General features: G+C 48.4%; 1 protein-coding gene across 7 annotated transcripts in view; it reads right to left on the bottom strand.

Moving 5' to 3' along the window:
• CARMIL1 (capping protein regulator and myosin 1 linker 1) overlaps positions 1 to 23,892 on the bottom strand; it is a 308,332-nt gene that overhangs the window by 12,711 nt on the left and 271,729 nt on the right. For all 7 annotated transcript variants that reach the window (XM_053223218.1, XM_053223219.1, XM_053223222.1 and 4 more), the window contains 4 exons: positions 14,704 to 14,816; positions 8,096 to 8,522; positions 1,617 to 1,692; positions 298 to 510 (listed from right to left, as the gene is read on the bottom strand). In XM_053223218.1, coding sequence (XP_053079193.1) covers positions 298 to 510; positions 1,617 to 1,692; positions 8,096 to 8,522; positions 14,704 to 14,816 — 829 coding nt within the window. The remainder of the gene's footprint in view (positions 1 to 297; positions 511 to 1,616; positions 1,693 to 8,095; positions 8,523 to 14,703; positions 14,817 to 23,892) is intronic.

Raw genomic sequence — 23,892 nt, 5'->3', positions numbered from 1 at the left:
AAAGGAGAGGAACTTACGCTTCCTTATTTGTGTAGACCCTGGAGACGCATCTCAGAAAGCTCAATCAAGCGACGGGGTCAACACAAGACTGTTTCCTCCCGTGGCCCTCCCACCTGCCACCCGTATGCAGGGACAGTCTCAGAAACTCTTCAGCCTTTGCCCCTTTCGAAGCCCCTCCCGCGGACCCCCTGCGCCCGCGCTCGCCAGTAGCCCCGGGAACCACCTGTGAGTCCCGATCCAGCACCCTCCGGAGGCCAGCCGGGCACGGGGCCACTCGCTGCCCAGTAAGACCCTTACCAGGCCGCGAGGCGGCTCTTGGTTTCTGTGGGACGGTGGGGCGTGCCGCCAGGCTGGGTTTGGGGGCCTGCGGCAGGGGCTTCGGGCTGGCGGGCGTGTTGGACGAGCTCCGGGGCCTGGAACCCACGTCCACTTTGGGCTCCGCTTTGGCGTTCTTTTCTGGTGTTCCCAGACCGAAGCGGTTCTCTGGAACACCTGGGTGTGGCTTAGGCACTAAAATAAAAACAGGTACAGAGAGCACGCTTTACGAGCAAAATCAGAGGCGGCAGAAACTGATCACTGGGAGCGAGGAGGGGTCCTGCTCTCGACTGCCACGCCCACTTCTGCTCATGTCTCCTCGCAGGTATTTCAGAACAGAACATGTTGTTCTACATGCTCTTCGAGTCCACTCACGCTGGCGGAAGACGACAACGTTTGCGGGAAAGCAGCGTACTTGGTGGTACCCTTCCCATCACTCCTGACCACCCCCCAGATGCAAGCCTAAGTTCAAGCGTGTCCATGTCCCTACTAACGTCCAGAGGGGACGCGGTGCTCAGTGCGCTAGATCTTTCTCAGGTCTGGCACGAGGAAGGTACAGGTATGACCGCCTGTAGGTGCCTCGGTTCCGGACAAGCATCAGCAGGTAGGGGTCTGGCTGCAAGCCCTCAGTGACGAGGGCTGCGCGACATCCATCACCTTGCATTTAGCGAGAACCGTGACGATGTCACCTCATCTCGCACCCCTGTCCTGTTGCTGCCTGAAGCGTCTAGACCATAGGCGGAAACAAGCTGGTTAAATAACGAGCTACATTCCAGCTCTCACGGCATAAAGATTCTGGGGCTCAACCCAGGAATCTCAAACAGCAAAGTGAGGTTTCTGACACACAATTTGTAAGTTACTCTCCGTTTCCACCAGAGGTGCCGTATGATTTTGCTACACCTGCCAAGGATATCGGTGCAGAAAGGAAAGAACACTCCCTCGTGTCAAACAAATGGGCCACCTTCCACCTACCGTGTATGGCTTCTTTCTAACGTCAGCCCTGTCCCCTCCTCCCCCGCCCCTCCAACGCCCACAGCTGGGGAGTTCCTCTCAAAGAAATCTCCTCCCTTTGGGAAACAGGAAAAGGTGCACTGTCCAGGCGTGTGGCTGCAGGGATGGGGACATGCCCCGGGCTGACCTGCGGCAGGTGAGGAAATGTCTTTCGGTGCCAGCTGAGAACTGTGACGCAGAAACCTATTCTCACGCCCCGTTTTTGTTTTTCTCCTGCGAATGACGTGAGGCTCCTGGAACCGGAAGCTGAGCGCCTTTCCTGACGGGGTGACGGCAATCGCCGGACTCACCTGCCCCACCTGCATCCAACCGCTCTGTGCTGCCCAGGCCGGAAGAATCCTGAGACGCTGCATCATTCCCAAGCTTCTAGAAAAGTCAAGCACATGGCCCCCCAAAAGTGCATTTTTGTTTAAAATGTAAGAAAAAGAACAAAGCAGATAATAAACGACAACAAATAGCGGCCCCTTTACCACTGTCACACCGACCGTGTCCAGCCTGTCACCCTGAGGGCTTCCTCCTGGGACACAGTTCTGAGGAGTAAGTTGTGTTCTGGGTTTGCAGTCAGGCCTCCGGGGTCCCAAGTGTGGCCAGTTCCCACGGGTGACAGGTGCGTGGGTTCCGGGGAAGCCAGTGGGCTTGCTGATGTCTCCTGTTTCCTGAGGGTTTTTTGTGGAAGACCTACGTGTTCTCTGCAGCCCGATGCTCCCAGCAATGGGGCATGGACACTCTGTAAGGTGACAGGACCCTCTTCAAGCTGGGTTCCCACAATCAAGTGTTAAAAGCAGTGGAAACCTTTTCACTCTGACGTACAAAACAGGTGAAAAGGGGCCCAACACGGGCAGGGTCTTCCTTGTCACGGAGCCAGAACCACAGGGACACAGACCGACGTTTCAGGAGGCAGCGGAGGGACAGGCCGGAATTAATTTAAAAAACCCAAGACCTTCAGGCAAAGGGGTTTGTGACGGCAAAGGTGGGGAAGGTTGTCTCAGCCGGAGCTGTGACTTGTGAGGCTGGGAATCAGCCTCGTGTGGTGCAGAAAGTCCCCCTGAGACCGAGGCATTTAGACACAAAAAGTCCCATGTAAAGAAAAGGCTAGTGTTTGCTACCAAGAATCCTACTGACAACGATAATCTGCATCTCCTGTCTAAAAACACAAATAAGGTGGGCGGGTGGAAGGGGGAGAGGGCAGGGTAGGGAGCTGAGGATTCCCAGGGCAGCCTGACCTTGGCCTGCCCCTTCCTGCTCCACTCACGTGCCCGACAAGCCTGGAGAGCAGGTGTCTGCCGGAAGTTCCTTGCTTTCCGGTATTTTTGATGACATGGGAGGGATTATTTGACACACGGGTGAGCCCTGACTCACTGACCGCTTGGCCGCAGGCATACACTCGCCAGGAGCGTGGCTCCCAGGGAGGCAACTGGTGCTGAGGACTTTCTCAGCAAGACCACGGATGTTCCCCTAGCAGAGGCTGGTCTCGGAGAAGCAGCGTGCACACAAGTCCCATGGCTAGAACGAGCACACGGTTTGGCACCTCTACGGAAAAGTGATCCTGAGCACAGGAAGCCCCGTGCCAGGGCTGCAGGAGAGCCCTGGACGCGTCTGCAAGGTGAAGACTAGCCGAGAAGTCCCCCGCCTGGACCAGCAAGGGCGCCCGAGCCTTTGAACGGAGTGGTCAGGAGGCGGGGCTTAACCAGTCCCAAAAGCCGAGCGCCTCTCCTCGCATCTTATAGCCTCTGGAAGGCACGTCTGTCTGGGCTCAAAAATAAGAAGGTGGGCTATTTAAAGTGGCCAGGACAGAGGACACATTGAAGGAGACACCGCCTCTCAGGCCATGAGTGCCCAGCGCCCCGCGTACCTGCAGTTAAAATATAATTCTAGGGGGTGCGCCGGGGTGGCTCAGTCGGTTAAGCGTCCCATTTCAACTCGGGTCACAATCTCGTGGTTCGTGAGTTCAAACCTGTGTTGGGCTTTGTGCTGACAGCTCGGAGCCTGGAGCCTGCTTCGGATTCTGTGTCTCCCTCTCTCTGCCCCTCCCCTGCTCATGCTCTTTCTGTCTCTCTTCTCTCTCTCTCTCTCAAAAGTAAACATTAAAAAAATGAAAAAGATAAAATATAATCCTAGGGGTGGCTCTTACGGTTTCCTTCCCGGCTTTCCCAGGTAGTCAACACATGTCAAAAATTACTGCATGGAACAAGGAGGAAATACAGAGCAGACAGCTGACCAGGCGGCCCCAGGAGAAAGCGCGTGGCCTCTAAGCAGACGCTACTTGGTACTCTGCTTTGCTAATGAATGGGAAGTGCGCTGTCCTCATTTTCATGTTCTTTTTCTTTAAATACGTGCATTAAATGTGAACAGTGTCAAGAAACTTATTCAAGAGAAGAGTGAGGACACCGTACTTTTTTTTTTTTTTATCAACCGTCTATTGACCACTGGCGTTTATGCTGCTGACTTCCTCAAGCATACAGTCATAGAATTTTAGGGGAGAATCTTCTTACACTAATTTTTGAAACACTTTTTTATTATTATTCTGATAGAACACCCCTGACTGGTTTGAACTGTAAGTATAGCCAGACCTCATCTTATTGCACTTTGCAGATACTGTTCCGGTTTTTACAGATTTAAGGTTTGCGGTATCACCGCACGGTACAAGTCTATCGGCACCGCTGTTCCAACAGCGCTTGCTCACTTCGTGTCCCTGTGCCGCATTTTTCTTTTTTTACGCTATGTCAAACTCTTCCGTTATTGTTATATTTGCCATGGCGACGTATGCTCAGTGATACCGCTCTTGTAACTGTCTGCGGTGCCATGAGCTGCATCCACGTAAGGCAGTGAACTTAACTGATAAACGTACGTGTTCTGACCATTCCACCAACCGGCCGTCCCCCTGTCTCTCCCCCATTCCTCAGGTCTCCTTAGTCCCCGAGACACAATGATATTGAAATCAGGCCACTCGATAGTCCTACGACGGCCTCTAAGTGTTCAAGGGGAGGAAGAGCGGGGCATCTCACTTTAAATCGAAAGCTAGACGTGATTAAGCTCAGCGAGAAAGGCATGTTGAGAGCCAGGGCAGGCCGAAAGCTAGGCCTCTTGTGCCAAACAGCTGCCAAGTTGTGAATGCAAAGAAGTGAAAACTGTAACCCCAGGGGTGCCTGGGAGCTCAGGGAGTTAAGCGTCGGACTCTTGGTTTCGGCTCAGGTCATGATCTCAATGGTTCGTGGGTTTGAGCCCTGCATTGGGTTCGGTGCTAACAGCAGAGAGTCTGCTTGGGATTCTCTCTCTGCCCCTTCCCCTGCTTTCTCAAAATAAATAAATAAACTTGAAAAAAAAAAAACGTTAACTCCAATGAACACACGAATGGTAAGTCAAACAGCCTTATTGCTGATAAGGAGAGGGTTTGAGTGGTCAGCATAGAAGATCAAACCAGCCCCAACATTCCCTTAAGCCAAAGCCTAATCCAGGGCAAGCCCCTGACTCTCTTCAGTTCTATAAAGGCTGAGAGGGATGAGGCAGCTGCAGAAGCAAAGTCTGAAGCCAATCACAGTCGGATCACGAGGTCGAAGGAGCCGTCTCCACAACAGAAAAGTGCAGAATGAAGCAGCACGTGCCGATGTGGGAGCTGCAGCGAGTTCTCCAGAAGATCCAGCTAAGAGAGTTAGTGAAGGCGGTTACACCAGAAAACAGATGATCGGTGTAGACCAACAGCCTTCTTCTGGAAGATGCTGCCATGCGGGACTTCTGTGGCTGGAGAGGAGACGTCCATGTCCGGCTTCAAAGCTTCAAAGGACAGGCTGACTCTCGTCAGGGGCCAGTGCAGCTGCTGACTTGAAGTTGACGCCAATGTGACCATTCCAAAAATCCTAAGGCTGTAAGATTGAGGCTGGCCCTACTCTGCCTGTGCTCTAGAAAGGAACAACAGAGACGGGATAACGGTGCATCTGTTTACGACGTGGTTTCCTGAACACTTTAGGTCCCCTGTTGAGACCTTCTGCTCAGGAAAGAAAGATTGCTTTCCAAACGGCACTGCTCATTGACAATGAGCCTGGTCACCCAAGAGCCCCGGTGGAGACGCTGTTTTCATGCCGACACAACACCCATTCTCTGTAGCCCACGGATCAAGGTGTGATTTCAACTTTCACACCAGATTCACGGGAAGAGGTCGAAACATCAACACGAACGGGACTCTGGAAGCAGTGGATTCCAACCCTCAGGGACGACTCTGAGGGCCCATCATAACCCCAGCGGGGGAGGTCAGTGCGGGTGTGGTGGAAAGAGCTAGAGAGCTGTGGAGTTAGAGGTGGCGCCGGAAGACGGGACTGAACGGCTGCCGTCTCATGATCAAACGGACACAGTTGTTGCTTCTGACGGATGAGCAAAGGAAGTGGTTTGCTGAGCTGGGATCTACTCCCAGTGAATGTGCGGTCAGGACTATTCAAGTGACAACAACGGGTTTAGAATAGGACATCGACTTGGTCGCTAAAGCAGCGGCCGGGTTTGAGAGGGCTGACTTCAATTTGAAAGCAGTTGTACTGCGGGTAAGACGCTATCAAACAGCATCATCACCTGCTACAGACAGATCATTTGTGAAAGGGAGAGTCCATCGATGTGGCAAACCTGACTGTTGTCCTATTTTAAGAAATCGCCACCCTGATCCGACAGCAGCCCTCAGCATGGAGGCAAGACCCCGCACCAGCAAGCTCGGATGACGGTTGGCATGTTTTATCAATAGACTATTTTAAAATGAAGACGTGTCCATTGTGATTTTAGACATAACGCTGGTACACGCCACATAGCCTACAGTATCGCGTAAACATAACCTTCTATGTACTGGGAAACCCAAAACCTCACTTGACTCGCTTTACTGCGATATTCGCTTCATCGTGTCGGTCCGGAACCGAACCCTCGATATCTCTGGGGTCCACTGTATGAAGGATTTTTATTATTGGTGGTGTTTAAAAAGACACTAGATGGCGCTACGAGGTCATTACTATAAGCCTCCAACAACTAAGACTTCTAAAACCATAGGGATTTTGTCGCTCTGAGTCAATTTATGCATCAAATCCGAAGCACATGGAAAAAACCCTCTAGCATCTCCCCATCTTTCTACCAAAAAGCAGCTGTTCATCAATGAAAAACAGTGATAAAATAAACAGCTCGTTAGTGAAAACAGCATGTTCATCGTTGTAAGGAAATTCTATGAAACAGATGGCAATTTAAACATTTCCTTGGGCGTCTGACTTGCCAAAGATGCGGTCACAGAATTCTGACTAGTGCCTGCCTTGCTGAATTAGCAGAATGCAGTTACATGGTCCCCTCTGCAGCCCTCTCCACCTTCCGTAAGGGGCAGTGAGCGAGGTGGGAGAGATCCATCACTAGGAAACCGCGGGATAACCACAGTGCCGGTGGACGGCTATGGTGAACAGGTGTAAGATCCCGTGCGATGCAGGATTTAATGAAAACAAAAAATCAGTTAAGTGATATAAAACAGCCTCCGCACTCTGGTATATAATACCGTTGGAGGAACTTTCTGAAACTCAGTGGTTCGTTGGGGCGAACTGTTTCATTCTGACACTTCAAGTAAAACGGATGTGTGATTTTCCTTTCTTGGGGAAAACCAGTTACCTCAAAGAAAGAGCTCGGGATAATGCACAAAACCCAGAACCCGGGTTCACGTGGGCATGTGCGTCTCCGTGACCACAATAAACCTGCAATCTTTCCAGTAGCTGCAGGAGAAAAGAGAGAGAAGAGGGGAAGAAAAAAACCCACAATGTATATTGTAAAAGATGTTCGAAGAGTAGATGATGCTCTGAGCCAGAGTTTGGGGGGTCCTGGCCATTTTTAAACGATCAAGTTTTTCTCCAGAGCAAACGACAACATATCTCAATGGTCAAGTACCCAACCAAAACTAACAGAATACCTTGCCTTTCTTTTCTTCTGGCTTGCAAATCTGGAGTACAGCGGGGAATTTTAGGCTTGGAAAAGGGAACGAATGATGAAAAAAACTGAAAAGCAGATCTACCTTTATATAATTAGAATCTGGTTTCAGTATTTAAAACTTTTTTTTTTTTTTCGTATTTATTTTTGAGAGAAAGAAACACAGTGTGGGTTGGGGAGGGGCAGAGAGAGAGGGAGACACAAAATCCAAAGCAGGCTCTGGGCTCTGAGCCGTCAGCACAGAGCCTGACATGGGTCTCAAACTCAGGACCGGTGAGATCATGACCTAGACTGAAGTTGAACACTTAACTGACAGCCACCCAAGTGCCCTAGATGCTTTTTTTATTTTTAAGTAGTCTCTACACCTGACATGGGGCTTGAACTCACAACCCTGAGATCACGAGTTGCACGTTTGGCCGACTGAGCCAGTCAGGCACCACCCCCGGTTTCAGTCTTTTTATCTGCTTCTGTCAGTTCTACTCTGGTCACCCTGGGGTCTCTGTCTGGACTCAACAGACTCCGTCTTCTCCCCAGATTTGAGCATTTTCCCAGAACAGGGGTCCATGCTTCTGACTTGCACAGGAAGCATCTCGGCAGGGGGAGGAAAGGCCACAGACTCTCGGCCAAGGACTTCCCTCCAAGCACTGTGGCCTCAGGAGAGACGGCCCCTGTCCCCGAGGGGAGCACGGCCATACCTCGGCGCCCTGTGCTCTTTTGGAAAAAGCCTTTTGTTCTGGGATCTGTATGCAACCGGACAGGCTGGTTCTGCACCCCGCTTGCCCATAAACGCCGAGTGGGGCACCACCCCGGAGACGCCCCCGCGGAAGGAACGCGCCCTCACCTTCTGCGCCCAGGCGGCTCTCCTCTCCTGTTTGGCCTTCATCTCCGCCAGCAGACCGCTGCCCATCACCTGCACCCCGTACCTCCGCCCGGCCTGTGGGCTGCCCTTGCTGTCACTCCGGTCCGCCTTCCCCACGTCTTCCCCTGGACTTTCCTCGACGGGGTCGGGTGTTTTCATCTCCTCCAGCCGCTCAGAACTGCCATTGTGCTCCGCTGGCTTCGTGTCCTTCCTGGGTGTGTCTGAGGCCGGACTCCGGATGGCCCCTTTGGGCGACGAGGGCTCGTCTGTCATCAGGACCGTCGGGGGCCGCTCCGTTTTGGACCGGGATTTGATTAAATTGAGAAAGCCGCTTTTCCGAGAATCTCGCTTTTTCTTTTCGTCTCCTCCTTCACCAAGCTCATGGGACTCGGAGCCTCTTGCTGATCGCCTGCGATTCAAAAGAACAAATCCTGTGGGTTCTGATGTAATTACAGTTCTAGCAAGAATCCGTCAAGACACAAATATGGAGCTTGCGGCTTATAGGGCGACCATCATGTAGCATTTCAAAATTTTCATTTGAGTCACTGCACTTGGTAAACAGAAGTGTGGAATGTTGTCATCTTGGGTCACAGGGGAGGGGACTGAGGTTCCACCAAAGAAGAAGGTGTAGATGGTGGGACTATTAGCAGGATGAGGTGTTCCAGCACGAGCAGGGGAAGGGCAGAGAGAGAGGGAGACACAATCTGAAACAGGTTCCAGGCTCTGAGCTGTCAGCACAGAGCCCGATGCAGGGCTTGAACTCATGAACCGTGAGATCATGACCTGAGCCAAAGTCGATGCTCAATGGGCTGAGCCACCCAGGCGCCCCTAGGTGTTTCTGTATTTAAATGCTCTGCTCACTTGCCTATTTATTCTACTTGTAAGAACTTTCAGAAGCTGGCTCCTCAAAGACTGAGGTGGGCAACAGCCTTATTTAACTTGGTGCCAGAAAGGGCAAGATTCCCCCCAGAAGCACCTGAAATCCTTGCACAACCACTAGATAACACCTGAGATCCCACCCTCAGTGCTCCACCCAAAGATGCGGGTCCTTGCTTCAATGGAATACCACCGAAAGAGGTAACAGAGACTGTGAGCTCTGGGAGAGAGTTGTAACCAAGAGAACATTCAGCACCGTGGGACTGGATGGGAAAAGAGTGAGTGAGATGGGCCAAGGGGGAGGTCTCACTGCCGCCTTTCGCTTACAGCTGGCAGACCCAATCCCCTTTAGCTCCTCTGAGTCTCCAGCGATCACAGCCAAAGGTTTAAAGAAAAGAAAAAGAAAAAAAAAAAAGGCAAAAGCCCCAGAGGGGAGGAAAGGCAAAACCAACAAACTTTGGAAGCCAAGAGAGTTATGAGTGACAAGGGACGTAAGAGACTTGGGGCAGCTGACCTCTGGAGCAACGAGAGGGGTGACGAGAGGTGGAGGGGTTTGCGCAGGGCTCCAAGCACCTCTGGGAACAGAAGGAAGGGGAGGCCCCAGAGAGGGAGAGACACAGAAGCCCACTCGCCAAACCCTCAGACCCTCCCTCCACACCAGAGACCAGAAGGGCCCCTTGGCGCCCCAGTTTCCCCACCGGGGAGGGTGAGGGACGGACAGCAGGACGGCCGAAGAACGCGTGCTGTCGTGAGAACACGAGGCTCAGGTAGAGGGTGGCGGACCGTGGCACCCAAGACCTGCATCTCTGGCACATGGATCACTTCAGGCGGATTAAGAAATAGCAGATGCTGCAGAGGCTCTGAAAACTGAGCAGAAGTTGCCCTTTCAGAAGAAGCATTTATACTTATGGGAGAAATCTCCTTTGTCAGGGTGTCTCCTCTCGGGAGCAGGCAGAGGGGGAGAGCCACATCTCTAGAAACTTCCCAGTGGAGAAGGTATGGACTTCAGTGTATACAACAACCTCACCCTGTTCACAGGCCTCTTCCTGCTGAGCTCCAAAACCCGTTCCCCAGCCCCCATCCCAACGTTTTCTCTTTGGTCTTTAACTGAAAATGGTATTTAACATGGCGGCTTGGGCCATTCTGGAGAGCTACTCAGTTTTTCTGGGTCTCTCCCATGTGGGTAGGAGGTATACACGTTTTTGAAATTCTTTCTTTTTTTAGGGGTGGGGGAGAGGGACACAGAGAGAGAAAGAGAATCCCAAGCTAGGCAGGGAGTCCGACACAGGGCTCAATCTCGATCCCATGACCCTGGGATCGTGACCTGAGCTGAAATCAAGAGTCAAGTGCTCAAATGACTGAACCACACAGGTGCCCCATGTTCTTGAACTTCCGTTTTGTTTTTCTTCTGTTCATCTGTCTTGTATTACAGGTCTCAGCCTAGCTAGGCCTATCTTAGCCAAGAACCTAGAAGGGTATAGAGAAAATTATTTTTCCTCCCATACAATCCCAGGAAAGCCTGCATATTGGGACAGTGATACTCTCAGCTCCTTTCTCTCATTCTGGATCCTAGAATGGGGTGGCCAGGTTCATAGCCTCCAGACAGAAGATCAAATTTCCTAACAAGCCCAAGAGAAAAGACCTGAAGATTCTGATAGTCAGGGAGACTCCCGTCCAGCAAAATGGCCCAAGACGAGTACTCTACATTGAAGTCCCCCAGTAGACAGGCTCTACTTGTTGCCAAATGAACTGGGGAGACCCTGGACCCTTGACCCAGCCTGTCCCAAAGATGTCACCGAATGCTCCTGCTCTCCTCATGAGAAAGAATTCAAGGGCAGACACAACACAGCGGATGAGTGACACAAGCAGGAAAGTTTATTGGAGCCAAAGTACACTCTCGAGGGGCGCCCGGCTGGCTGTCAGTGGAGTATGCAACTCTTGATCTCGGGGTTGTGAGTTCGAGCCCCACATTGGGTGTAGAGATTACTTAAAAATAAAATCTTTAAAAAAACAAAACAAAGCAAGTACGCTCTCAAAATGTGAGAGTAGGTGAGCTCAAGTGACAGAGGTGTGCACTGGGGTTTGGGACTCTATCTTTTAACTGCAGTTGATAACAAGAGAGTAGAATATTCATTAATTGCAAGGGGAAGCAGGGTTTTGTGCCTTTTCTTCCTTATTTGGTAAGCGCTTCCTGTCATGCCGGCTGCCATCTTGGGCCCCTCCTGTGTGAGGGGGCTTCTCAGGGACAGCCGCCCTCCAGGCGTCCTCTTAGACCCTAACTGCCTCTAACACACTCACCAACCTCCAAGCTCACTAGTGCCCTATCTCATTTCAAATGAAAGAGAAAAAAAATTGCTGTGCTCACCAAACAAGCATAACAGAAAAATGTGACAGCAGAGGTATAAAACTCAAGACTGGAAGATACAGCTGAGGAAATTTTTCAGACAGTGAGGAAAGGGGGGGGGGCAGGGAATAGAAAGAATGAGAAAATGAGAGAGAAGAGGGAACACAAAAAAACTAGTGGATTAATAGAAGAAATGCATAATTTGAATCATGGATGTTTTAAGAAAAAGGATACAGAGAAAAAAGGAAGACATCATGAAAAAAAAAAAAAAGTCAAGAAAAATTCCAGAACCAAAGGACATGAATTTCCAGATTAAAATGGCTCATCGGTGCCTAGCAAATGCGTTAAAACAAAACAAAAAAACCCTACCCAGAGCCAAACATCATAAATTTCTGGGAACAAAGAAAAAATCCCAAATGCTTCCACAAAAGAGTAAAAAGAAAAATAAGTCACACAGAATCAGGGCTCATGATGACACTGGATCTGGAGGAGGCAGGCTGCCTCGAGATGGGCCACCTTGGCATGAAGATTATTTTGAGTTAAAAAGCCATTAAAACCCAACAGATTCAGGAAAAGCACTTTGGGTTCCCCCTCAACTGCCTAGAAGAAGTTAGATAGGGGACCTGCTCCCGGAAAGAGCTGTCACCACGGACAACTACACCACTATGAATGAGAGGTGGTTGATGGGGAGGGAAGGCCACTGAGTGGCCCAGCAGACATTTGTTTACCAAACATTTACTCTTCCTGAGAACTGCGTTCCTTCCCTTTGAAGTCCCAGACCCCTGCTCCTTCTTAGTTCAGAATGACATACGTGCCTCACATTGCCTGTCTTCAGAATTTCGTGTCTGTGCGGATTCCCTGTACATACTGGACTCTCTCCTGTCAATCTTTCTCATGTCAATTTGATTCTTAGTCGATCTAGAAGGAGCCTGAAGGGGACAGGGTTTTCTTGCTCCCCGGAAAGGCAGATTCTTGGAGCAACACTAGAAGCCAGGAGGCAATGGGACCAGGGTGTCAAGATTCTAAGGTAAAATGGAATCCAATCTAGAATTCTATACAGAGTCACAGTGTTCACCAACATGGAGGACTTTGAGGAGTCTCAGAAACTCCCCTCCCAAGCCCCCCTTCTCAGGAGGAACGCAGAGGCGGTCAGGCACCAAAATGAGGGAGTGAAAGAAAGAAGGAGGAGACACAGGAATAAGGAGTGGGGAAAGAAACAATGGAGTTGTGTGTGTGTGTGTGTGTGTGTGTGTCTTTTGGTAAAAAGCCTTGTACAACATCTGGCATTTTAAACTATGAGCATTTATAACTCTGATTTCCAAACTTTGTTCATACAGCTTACAGATTTACCTATGCCTAGCCCTTTACGTATCAAATTGACAGACATAAAACGAAATGAAACGAAAAACATAAATGAAAACTTCTAGTAGATTCCATCACTATTTGGTGAAAACTGATGTCTAATTCTGTTTGCATACTGGAACATACTCCCAGAGCAGAATCTTTGTAGAGAGTGGATTGTGCACCTTGTAAAATTTGCCCCAACTTTCATTCAAAGCCTGTTACAGAAGGCATCCAACAGACACAGGGAATCACACGGGAGCAGGTGTAACACAAATGGTTCAGATCAAACGTGCATAAACCTCTCCACTGATGACATAACAACTTCTGAACTTTAGGAGGAGGGTCTGCGGTCTGCAGAGATACAGGCCGAGACGGTCCAAATTCATTCAGCCAGCTGTGACTGTAGGCAGACTACAGACCACAGACTGTCAGACGCTGATGTTATCACGAACAGTAAGACCCAGGTGTTGCTTCTGAAGAGAGCAGCATTCTAGGGGGAAAAAAGACTGGAAAGCACATCATGAAAAGGGACTTTCCAGTTGGCTCTGTTCATGTTGGTCTCACTTGAATCTTTTACATTGAAAATACATCTGTCCATTCCTCACACTGTAAAAAAATTTAAAGCCGAAGAAACGCTCAAAGGGTGACGTGTGCTCTAACAGAAAAAAAAAAAAAAAAGGCGGGGGAACCTGGGTGGTTCAGTCGGTTGAGCGTCAGGTCATGATCTCACAGTTCGTGGGTTCAGGCCCCATGTCGGGCTCTGTGCTGACAGCTCAGAGCCTGGAGCCTGAATCGGATTCTGTGTCTCCCTCTCTCTCTGCCCCTCCCCCACTCATGCTCTGTCTCTGTCAAAAATAAATAAACATTAAAAGAAAAATTCTAGAAAAAAAAAAAGCGTTGGGTCAGCAGGAGAGAAAGAACAATTAATCTAGGGGGTGGGAGAGGAGCCATTGTGAGACAGCTTCAAAGACTGAGTGACATTTAAGCTGGTTCTTGAAGAATGGGGGCACGGCACCCTTCCTAGCATGCCAGGCTTCAAGGCCAGTGTCAAAGAAGACAAATAATTGGGCCCTGAAGCTTAGAACATGCAGTTAAATTATACTGTTACGGATTTAAAAACTTCACTTCTTTCCAACTCACCACCCTGCTGAAGCAAGATAAGGCACATCCGTCTACAGAAGGGACCAGCTTCTTCCCTACCTGTGCCCAGCTGGCCCACCCTCGGTTTATCAGGATGGTTTCAATTCATTCCTGGATCTGAGACCTCAAGGTGGAGAACACTTCACAGACACAAATGCGTGTTAAGAGCGTTATCTGGGGACAGATCTGCATTTCAGTCGGGGATTAAATAACTGGCTACAAATGATGCTGAATGCCTAGAATGTCCCGGGTTAAATGACTGTTAATAAAAGTTCAGAGAAGAACTGTCTTTTAAGGAAACACGACTCAGGAATAAGAAAATGAAGAAACATCTCGGAAGCTGCCCCTGACGCCTCTTCGCTATTTCTGTTGTCATTCTGATGCTACCGAGGCTGTGTCATTTAGCAATGCTACGGGGCCCCCGACGGACCTCAAATGATGAACAAGGAGACTTTAGAAATAAGTAATGTCAGCTGTCAAAGTTCACCACCCTGCCATGAAGGGGTCGTGACAGTGATAAAGCCCTAAACAGATACCTTGCTATGTTCTGTGCTCTATTTTGGAACAGCACAATGGTTCGCAAACTGAAGCATGCCTCAGTGTGCCCTGGGGGCTTAATAAAGTACAGACTGCCTGGTCCCACGTCCAGAGTTTCTGATTCAGTGGGTCTGGGGTAGTGGCTTCGGAATTTGCATTTTCAGTAAGTTCCCAGTTGACAGTGAGGATTGCTGGTCTGGAGATCACAGTTTGCAAACCAAGCGAAGAGTAAATCCCATGTAATGTATATAAATAAAACAAACAAACCTTGGAACAGTAAGTTGAGTGGCAACTTAAGAACTTACAGGTGAGTCCAACAGTATTATTAGTGACAGGACTCTGAACTCACTTGGAATCCATCTTGGTCACCTTCTTGGTGAAAAATTCATCCACACCTTCGTCCACTCTCCCCATGAGGCCGTTCTGTTCCCCATCTTGGGAGACTATGCTGGAAGCACAGACCTGCAGACCAAATGGGAGAAATGGCAATTTACGGTCAACGTCACTCGGCAAACATGACCGTCGCACTCGAGGCACCGCGACAGGGGCCCCGGGAAGGACAGGACTGGCTGAGCAGGGCCCTCACGTGCTACGGGAATGCAAATCACGTGTACAACTGTGGCAAGGGCAGGAGGCAACAAAAGTGAGGAATGCACCAGGACCGCAGAGCCTGGTGCGGGGTTGACGCTGGTGGGCGCGTCAGAGGCGGTGGCCGGGAAGAGCCCAGCTTCCTACAGGCGGAGAGAGCATTGCAGGTGATCTGAGGGCAAAGGGAATGCACGGAAAAAAGGCAACAGGTGCTAGGGTCTGACTGGAGATGACCCCAGGGGCCAGGGGCCAGCAGAGCGTGGGTGGGTTCAGCTGCTAAGCACAAACCCCGGCAGACGCGAACAGGGGCCACTCGGGTCCCCTCCCCTGCTTCCTTGCTTTCTTGCGGGAAGAAACCTGATTTCAAGGAGTGAGTACTTATTTGTAGAAGCCAAACCCCATAATTGTATCGCCTGTGACTGGTAGGCATGGTGTAGGATATGATGCTGGTGAGACAGAAGGGAAATCTGCCAGGGGCTCGGGAGCACGGTTTGCTGCAGACAGAGTATATTTTTTCTGCCTGGTTATACGTGGGAGGACGTGATGTGTGAGCTGCAGCGGCCACCTGGGGCTCAAGGGGGTACAAGCCTGAGGACAAAAGCCAACATGTGGAGGACGACCGAGCAGACGGCAGAAAACATCCAGGTGCTGGAGCTTTGCTGCTGAATAAGCCAGTCCTTGATCCTGAGACTTCTGGGTTTCTTGTTGAGAAAATCAGGATTTCTCACTGTTGAAGCCATCTTTAGTTGCATATCGTTATCTCTAGCTGAACGAATGCTTTCCAACTAATGATACAAGGACCAATGGTGAACAGCCTTGAATCTCGCACGAAAGAGTGTGGAATTCACTCCGTAGGCGATAGGGACCCCACAGAAGCGTGGCACGGCCCAACCTGTATTTTGCTTAGATAATTCTAGAGCAGCATGAAGTTGGAGAAGCCAGGGACTGTAAGTAGGGGAATCTGATTTTTTTTTTTTTACATTTATTCATTTTTTGAGAGACAGAGACTGAGTGAGAACACGCAGGGGGAGACAGGGAGACACAGAACCCGAAGCAGACTCCAAGCTCTGAACTGTCAGCACAGAGCTGGACGCGGGGCTTGAACCCACGAACTGTGAGATCATGACCTGAGCCGAAGTCGGACGCTTAACCGACTGAGCCCCCCGGGCACCTCTGTAAGTAGGGGAATCTGTTCAGGAACACAAAAGAGAGATTCCTGTAATAGTCTAGTCTGATCTGGAGGAGGTGAGGAGCAAATTAAGGCCTGGAGAAACGAGAGTACCAAGAAAGGAGCTGCCTCAGATGATGTCGAAGTTTCTAGGCTGGGTGAATGGGAGCATGATTCTAGGGAACATAGATCAAAAGGCCAGATTTGGGGAAGACGACAATGAGTGCAATTTCTGACAAGCATCTGAGGTGCTGTGGGAAACCCAGGGTCAGGGGTCCAGGAGACGCTTCAAAGCTTGGGTCTCAGGACAGGAAATCACTTACCAAGTTAGCAACTGTCTTTGAATGGAAATCTCACAGTGAGCTCAGCAATATGTCTGATTTGCGTCTGCAATGGTGTATTAGGTTAATATTTTACACCCAGCGGTTGTAGGCCCTTGAGAAAGAGGGCTTGTCTTGCCCATTCCTTTGGGAACAAGGGCAAATTCTCCTGTGCCTGGGCTATCTGGTCTGGAGGTCTTGCCACAGAGTGGTGGGGAAGTGGCTTTCTGTAATCCTGATGTGCAAGTGTCAAGTTGCCTCTAGGGGAACTTGGCTGAGGTCGGCAAAGACCTCTGTGTGAGCTGTTTAAAGAAAAAAACCGATCATTTGCTTTAGGCAGTTATATCCATTTCACTCGCTGGGAAATCTCCATTATGAATGTGAGCCGTGTGTTTGAGCTCATGTTTGCCAACCGCTGAACATGAGCAGATAACAGATACGGGACAAAAGGACGCTGTGAATAAAAACAATTCAATTTTTCCTCGGGATGGTGCTTTATATCGGAGCAAGGCTTTCCCGGGTCTTCTAACAGAGCAAACAATCAGCCGAGTTGTAGAATTCAGCTATGGCCAGAGAGCTCACGAGTAACTTTTACCACAAAAGGGAAAGGAGCACCGAACTGGCTCAGGGTTAGCACTTTTTCTCTTGTAAAACAATGGAGAGGGGGCTCTCCACAGCAATAATGGTTCCCTGTGTTTGTATAATGCTTCATGGTTTACACGTGTCTTGCACTGTATGATTTCATTTTCATTTGTACCTTCTGCACTGAAAAGGAAAGATAGTTTTATCGTAGTATTTGGTTAGTCACAGCAAACGGGGCTCAGAGGGCGAGGGGGACCCACGCAGGTCACCTGAATGATGGATGGGAAGGGTAGGAGCCCAGGACGTACGGCCTAACACGGGCCTTCCGTCCAGCGCGCCCACGCTTCCCCTCCGAGGCTTCCTCTCAAATTCCCTTTCCCATTCTGGAAAAAAAAAATTACTTTCTACTAGCATAAATTTCTCCTCTAAGCCCTTTCCTTGCTTCCTGCTTTGACATGGAATCCACCGCTAGCACAGCGAGTTCTCTGGGGTCAGGGAGGAAGGACATCGATGGGTTTCAGTCACGGAGGTCCACGGGGCCCAACAAGCAGCCTGCTTTCCTGTAGGACGAGCGCTTTCAGGGCTGGGTGGGCCACAGAGGTGATCCCCCAGGCCGACCGGGTCACGCTAGACACGAAGACACTGCGAGCAGAGAGGTAATGCGAAGTCCAGGATCACCAGGAGACCTTCCAGGGGATGTGGTTTAAAATGCATCGGTTAAGATAGGAAGTGGCGATGTCGGCAGCTTGTATGAAGAGCGGCACAAAAACCGAACGCAAAAACGCAATACAGTTTGTCAAAACGGTTCGAGGTCAAAGACACATGCCATTTCAGCTCAATTTCTAGCAAAAGGAAAGGGACATACAGACATCAGAAGTTCTCCAAATCCCATTTGACTTTGGTCTTTCTATCAAGGAGAATACATTTCAGGCTAAAAAGTGTGGCACGGGGACGCCTGGGTGGCTCAGTCGGTTAAGCGTCCAACTCTTGACTTTGGCTCAGGTCACGGTCTTCACGGTCTGTGAGTTCGAGCCCCGCATTGGGCTCTGTGCTGACAGTGCTGAGCCTGCTTGGATTCTCTTTCTCCTCTCTCTCTCTGCCCCTCCCTGCCTCTGTTTCTCAAAGTAAATAAACTTAAAAAAAATTTCTTTTTCATTTAAAAAATTAAATAAAAAAAATAAGTAAAAAGCGTCGTGTAGTTACTGGGAGAGGGGAGCAGAAGCCCCCTCCCCAGCCAGTCGGAACAGATTGCATCTGTACTCACAGAAAGGCTCTGCAAACAAAACAGGGCATCGGAATGGCTGCTGGCAGTATTTGAAAAATCAAGAAGGTAGATTTTGCGCCTCTGGGGGATGAATACAGGCTAAAAGGACCATTTGTGAGTGCTTAGAGGATAAGCCGGTGATTATGAGCACTAATGACAATTCAGGCCACCCTCCGCCAGGATTATGAAGATGAACGTGCCAGGGAGACACCGTGGGTGGTGCACCTGGCTTCTGACAGGAGCTGTCAGACCTCTAGTAATGTCTCCACAGGCCGCACGGAGAGAGATGGGCAGGAAGGAAGGACAATTAGTGTATTATTAGTAACTCTGAACACACACACACACACAGAGCGCTAATTAGCGAGCTGAACAGTCCTGGAATTTTACATGCATACATTAGGCAGTAAGAAACAGGCAGCAGTGAGAGCTAAGTGGTCAGATCAGGAAATAAGGGACCTAAAAGACATAAAATGAAGGAACTATAATAAAAACGTAAGGCAAAAATTAATGAGCTTAAGAGGACTAATAAAACTAAAAGATGATTCTCCAAAAAAAGACTAATAAAAGAGTGAGCCTCACAAAATTAGGAGAGAAGCATGAAACTGTATCAGAAATGAAAAAAAAACATGGGGCACAGAAACACGATACAGGAGAGATTAAAAAGTTATGAGAATTCTATACACGACTAAATGAACGATTAGACTAAGTGGACAAAATCCTAGAAAAATATGAATGGCCAAAATGGTCTCAAGGAGAATTAGGTAATCTGATTAGATCTATAACGAAAGGCATCAAATCCCTACGGAAGGAATTCTGCACAGAAGTATCACCTGCGCACACACAACACATCGGGCCCAGATGGCTCCCCAGGAGAGGAACAGAAAATCTCTGCTGTGTACAAACTGTCCCAGAGAATAGGAAAGGAGAATTTCTGAACTAATTTTATGAAGATGGTATAATTCTGAAACCCAAAGCAGATGGATGGTCTAGACGAGAATAAGAAAACTATAGATCTCTCTTCTTTATGCACATAGATTAAAAAATCCCAATAAAATATGGTAAACAAAGCCCAGCAGTATATTAAAACAAAGCAAGAATAGGGGCGCCTGGGTGGCGCAGTGGGTTAAGCATCCGACTTCAGCCAGGTCACGATCTCGCGGTCCGGGAGTTCGAGCCCCGCGTCAGGCTCTGGGCTGATGGCTCGGAGCCTGGAGCCTGTTTCCGATTCTGTGTCTCCCTCTCTCTCTGCCCCTCCCCCGTTCATGCTCTGTCTCTCTCTGTCCCAAAAATAAATAAACGTTGAAAAACAAACAAACAAAAATTAAAAAAAAAAAAACAAAGCAAGAATATACACCTGAAATGAATATAACACTGTATGTTAATTATACTAGAATTAAATAAAAAAGCAAGAGTATCATGATTATTAAGAATGGTATACAACATTAGAAAGGTCGGTCAGTGCAATTCACACGACAGCAAAACAAAAGAGAAAAATAAATGATCAATTTCCAGAACTACTGAAGAAAAAGCCAATCAAATTAAACTGCTATTCATTGAAAACAAATGTAGCAAACTAGGAAAGAAACTTTCTCAACTGATTAAATAACCACAGAAATGGCTACATGCGCCTACCCAGTTTGTATGCTCTCCTCTACTCAGTATCAAAACCCGACCAAGTGAAACACATTATCTTCCCAGATGTTCTTGCACCTGAGGCTTGAAATACAACTCATTACATGCCTGAGAGTAAAACCAATACCAGTCACTGAGGTGGTTACAGCTATTAAAAAACTCACTCTCACCACGTTTACTCAACACAGTACTGAAAGTCCTGGCCACAGCAATCGGACAACAAAAAGAAATAAAAGGCATCCAAATTGGTAAGGAAGAAATACAGCTTTCACTAGACATGATACTATACATAGAAAAATTGCTAAAGATTCCACCAAACAATTATTAGAACTGATAAATGAATTCAGTAAGGTTGCAGGATACCAAATCAATATACAGAAATCTACTGCATTTCCATACACTAATAATAATGTAGCAGAAAGAGAAATTTAAAAAAACCAATCCCAGGGTGCCTGGGTGGCTCAGTCAGCTAAGTGGCCAACTTCGGCTCAGGTCATGATCTCATAGTTTGTGAGTTCAAGCCCCAGGTCGGGCTCTGTGCTGACAGCTCAGAGCCTGGAGCCTGCTTTGGATTCTGTGTCTCCCTCTCTCTCTCTCCCCCTCCCCTGCTCATGCCCTGTCTCTCTCAAAAATAAATAAACATTTAAAAAATTGAAAAAAGAATCCCATTTACCAATGCATCAAAAAGAATAAAACGTCTAGTGATAAACTTCACCATGATGGTGAAACATCTTTACTCAAAAAACTATAGAACACTGAGGAAAAAACTGAAAATGCGAACACAAATGGAAAGAAGGTCCATGCTCATGGATTGGAAAAACAAATATTGTAGGATGTCCATACTATTCAAAGCAATCTACAGATTTAATGCATTCCCTATGAAAATGCCAACAGCATTTTTCTAAAAACTAGAACAAATACTAAAATTTGTATGGATTGCAAAAGACCCCAAATAGCCACAGCACTCCTGAAAAAGAACAAAACTGGAGGTATCACCACCCCAGATTTCAAGACATACGACAAAGGTGTAATAATCAAAACAGTATGGTACTGGCACAAAAACGGACACACAGATCAACAGAACAGAACAGAGAGCCCAGAAATAAACCCACAATTATATGGTCAATTAATCCTCAACAAAGGAGGCAAGAATATGCAGTGAGAAAAAGACAGTCTCTTCAACAAATTGTGTTGGGACAACAGGACAGCAACATGCAAAAGAATGAAACGGGACCACTTTCTCACATCATAAACAAAAGTAAACTTGAAATGGATTAAGGACCTAAATGTGAGGCTTGAAATCATAAAAATTCTAGGAGAGAACAGACAATAATTTTATGACCATCGGCCAGAGCAACAATTTTCTAGATATGTCTTCTGAGGTAAAGGAAACAAAAGCAAAAATAAAACTCTTGGGACTGCATCAAAATAAAAAAACTTCTGTACAGCAAAGGAAACAATCAACAAAATTTAAAGACAACCTACTGAATGGGAGAAAATATTTGCAAATGACGTATCCCTTATAGGGTTAGTGACAAAGATATATAAAGAACATCTACAACTCAACACACAAACACACACACACACAAACACACACACACAAACACACACACACACACACACCAAATAATCCAGAAGACACAAACAGACACTTCTCCAGAGAAGACATCCAGGGGGCCAACAGACACATGACTACATGCTCAACATCACTCATCATCAGGGGAACGCAAAACAAAACCACAATGGGGTATCGCCTCACACCTGTCAAATCAAACACAAGAAACAACGAGTGTTGGTGAGGATGTGAATAAAAAGGAACCCTCATGTGCTGCTGGTGGGAATGCAAACTGGTGCAGTCACTGTGGAGAACAGTATGGAGGTTCCTCAAAAAACTAAAAAAAGAATTACCACATAATCCAGTAATTTCACTACTGGGTAGTCACCCAAAGAATACGGAAACCCTAATTCAGAAAGCTATCGCACCCTTGTGTTTACTGCAGCCTTATTCACAACAGCCAAATGGCGGAAGCAGCCCAAGTGTCCACCTATAAATGAGTATATAAAGAAGATATGGTATACATAAGGTATGGAACATTGCTCAGTCATCGAAAAGAATGTAATCTTGCCAAATCTTGCCAGAGACATGGATGGAGCTCGAGTGTATTATGCTAGTGAAGTCAGAGAAAGACAAATACCATATGACTTCACCCGTATGTGGAATACAACAGACAGGAAAAAAAAGAGACAAACCAAAAAACCAATTCTTTACTACGGAGAATACACTGATGGTTCCCAGAGGGAGGTAGGGGGGAGGAATGGGGGAAATAAATGAAGGGGACCGGACAAGACGACACTGAAATTCCTTCCAGCCTTGTGGTACCGTCATTCGAAGCACGTGGGAGATGACGGATTACTGGGATTTGGTCGGTTTTAATTAGAGTTGGCTAGCTTCGTCCCTGGGCTAAGCAGTGTGGGGCCGCGCCAGAAACGGGGCCGGCTAACGCTGACGTGTCAGGTGGAGCAAAGCCACTGCATGATGTACGGTAATAACTCAGAGGATGACCACAGGCAGGTCGGTTACTTGCCCTGGGCGTCCCACTCCCTTGAACAAGGAGTAGATCGTCCGTAGAATTCCTTCCAGTGGAGACGCGGCTAGTTAGCGGCCCGCGCAGCTAGAACCTGGCTTCTGAATCTCATTCTGCTGTGCAGATTTTTTTTAACACGCTTATTTTTGAGAGAGTGAGCGAGAGAGCAGGGGAGGGGCAGAGAGAGAGGGAGAGAGAGGATCCAAAGCAGGCTCTGTGCTGAGAGCAGCGAGCCCGACGCGGGGCTCAGACCCACCCGCCACGAGATCATGACTTGAGCCAAAGTCGGACGCTTAACCCCTGAGCCACCCAGGCGCCCCTCAATGGTTTTTCCTTCCTTTAGGGGATGCTTTTCCCCTGTGGGGGCGCCAGGCGAGGGCAGCAGAGGCGGTAGCTAACGGGCAGTGGATGGGTATGAAGCCCAGGCGAGCACGCTGGCCCCGGCCCATTGGGCGTCATGGTCAGATTCTCAGGTTCCCGAGGGGCAGCGACCCGGCCAAGCTCTGGCTAACGGTACCACTGTCAGACCGGCCTATCAAACCTCCTGGTGTGAACCTGAGTGCCTCCTGTCATCCTCCAGCTGAGCGGACAGGACTCCAAGGACCAAAGACGAGGAAGAGCCGTAAACGAAAGCAGCCTGGGTCCCCGAATGACCTCCGTGGGGTCCCCTGGCCAGACATGCGCACGTCGGACTATGATGTGAGCAAGAGGCACATTCTAAAATACCAGGGACTTGTCCTAATATCCACCCCCGCTACCCTTCCCTCTCCCACCTGTCGTGCCCTTCCACAGGTACGCGGGCACACCCTGGTGCTTGGAAAATGGCATCGCCACTCTTCGTTTACCCACATGAAGCTCCCAGCCCCGAGGCAGACTCTCTAAAAGTCATTTCCACTAGGGGCGTAATTTTTGAATGTGAATTTTTGTAAAATAGTTGGCTTGCTCCTTAATGAAATCAGTAAAAAATTCACCAAAGTAGAGTAGCTAAGGGTGATACGCATCCATTTCTAGGGACATTCTTCTCTTCTCCTCCACTACAGTGTCAGGGAAGGGGAACAGGAGACAAAGGGGAAAGCAAATATTAATATAGTAAAGATAGTTAATATTAATAAAATGGGAATACTAGCTCTGAGGAACAATATTTACATTTAATAAAGGACTGTATACTTTTATTCCATTTTTTCTCATGACAGCTCAATAATGTGGGCAGGATTTTATTTTATTATTTTTTAATGTGCATTTATTTGAGTGTGAGCAGGGAAGGGGAGAGGGGGGGAGAGAGAGAGAGAGAAAGAGAGAGGGAATATGAATCCCAAGCAGACTCCACACTGCCAGCCCAGACCCCGATGTGGGGCTCGAACCCATGAACCATGAGATTATGACCTGAGCCGAAATCAAG

The sequence above is a fragment of the Acinonyx jubatus genome, chromosome B2 (genome assembly GCF_027475565.1).
Source record: "Acinonyx jubatus isolate Ajub_Pintada_27869175 chromosome B2, VMU_Ajub_asm_v1.0, whole genome shotgun sequence".
NCBI lineage: Eukaryota > Metazoa > Chordata > Mammalia > Carnivora > Felidae > Acinonyx > Acinonyx jubatus.
This window is presented reverse-complemented; position numbering and strand designations above follow the sequence as displayed.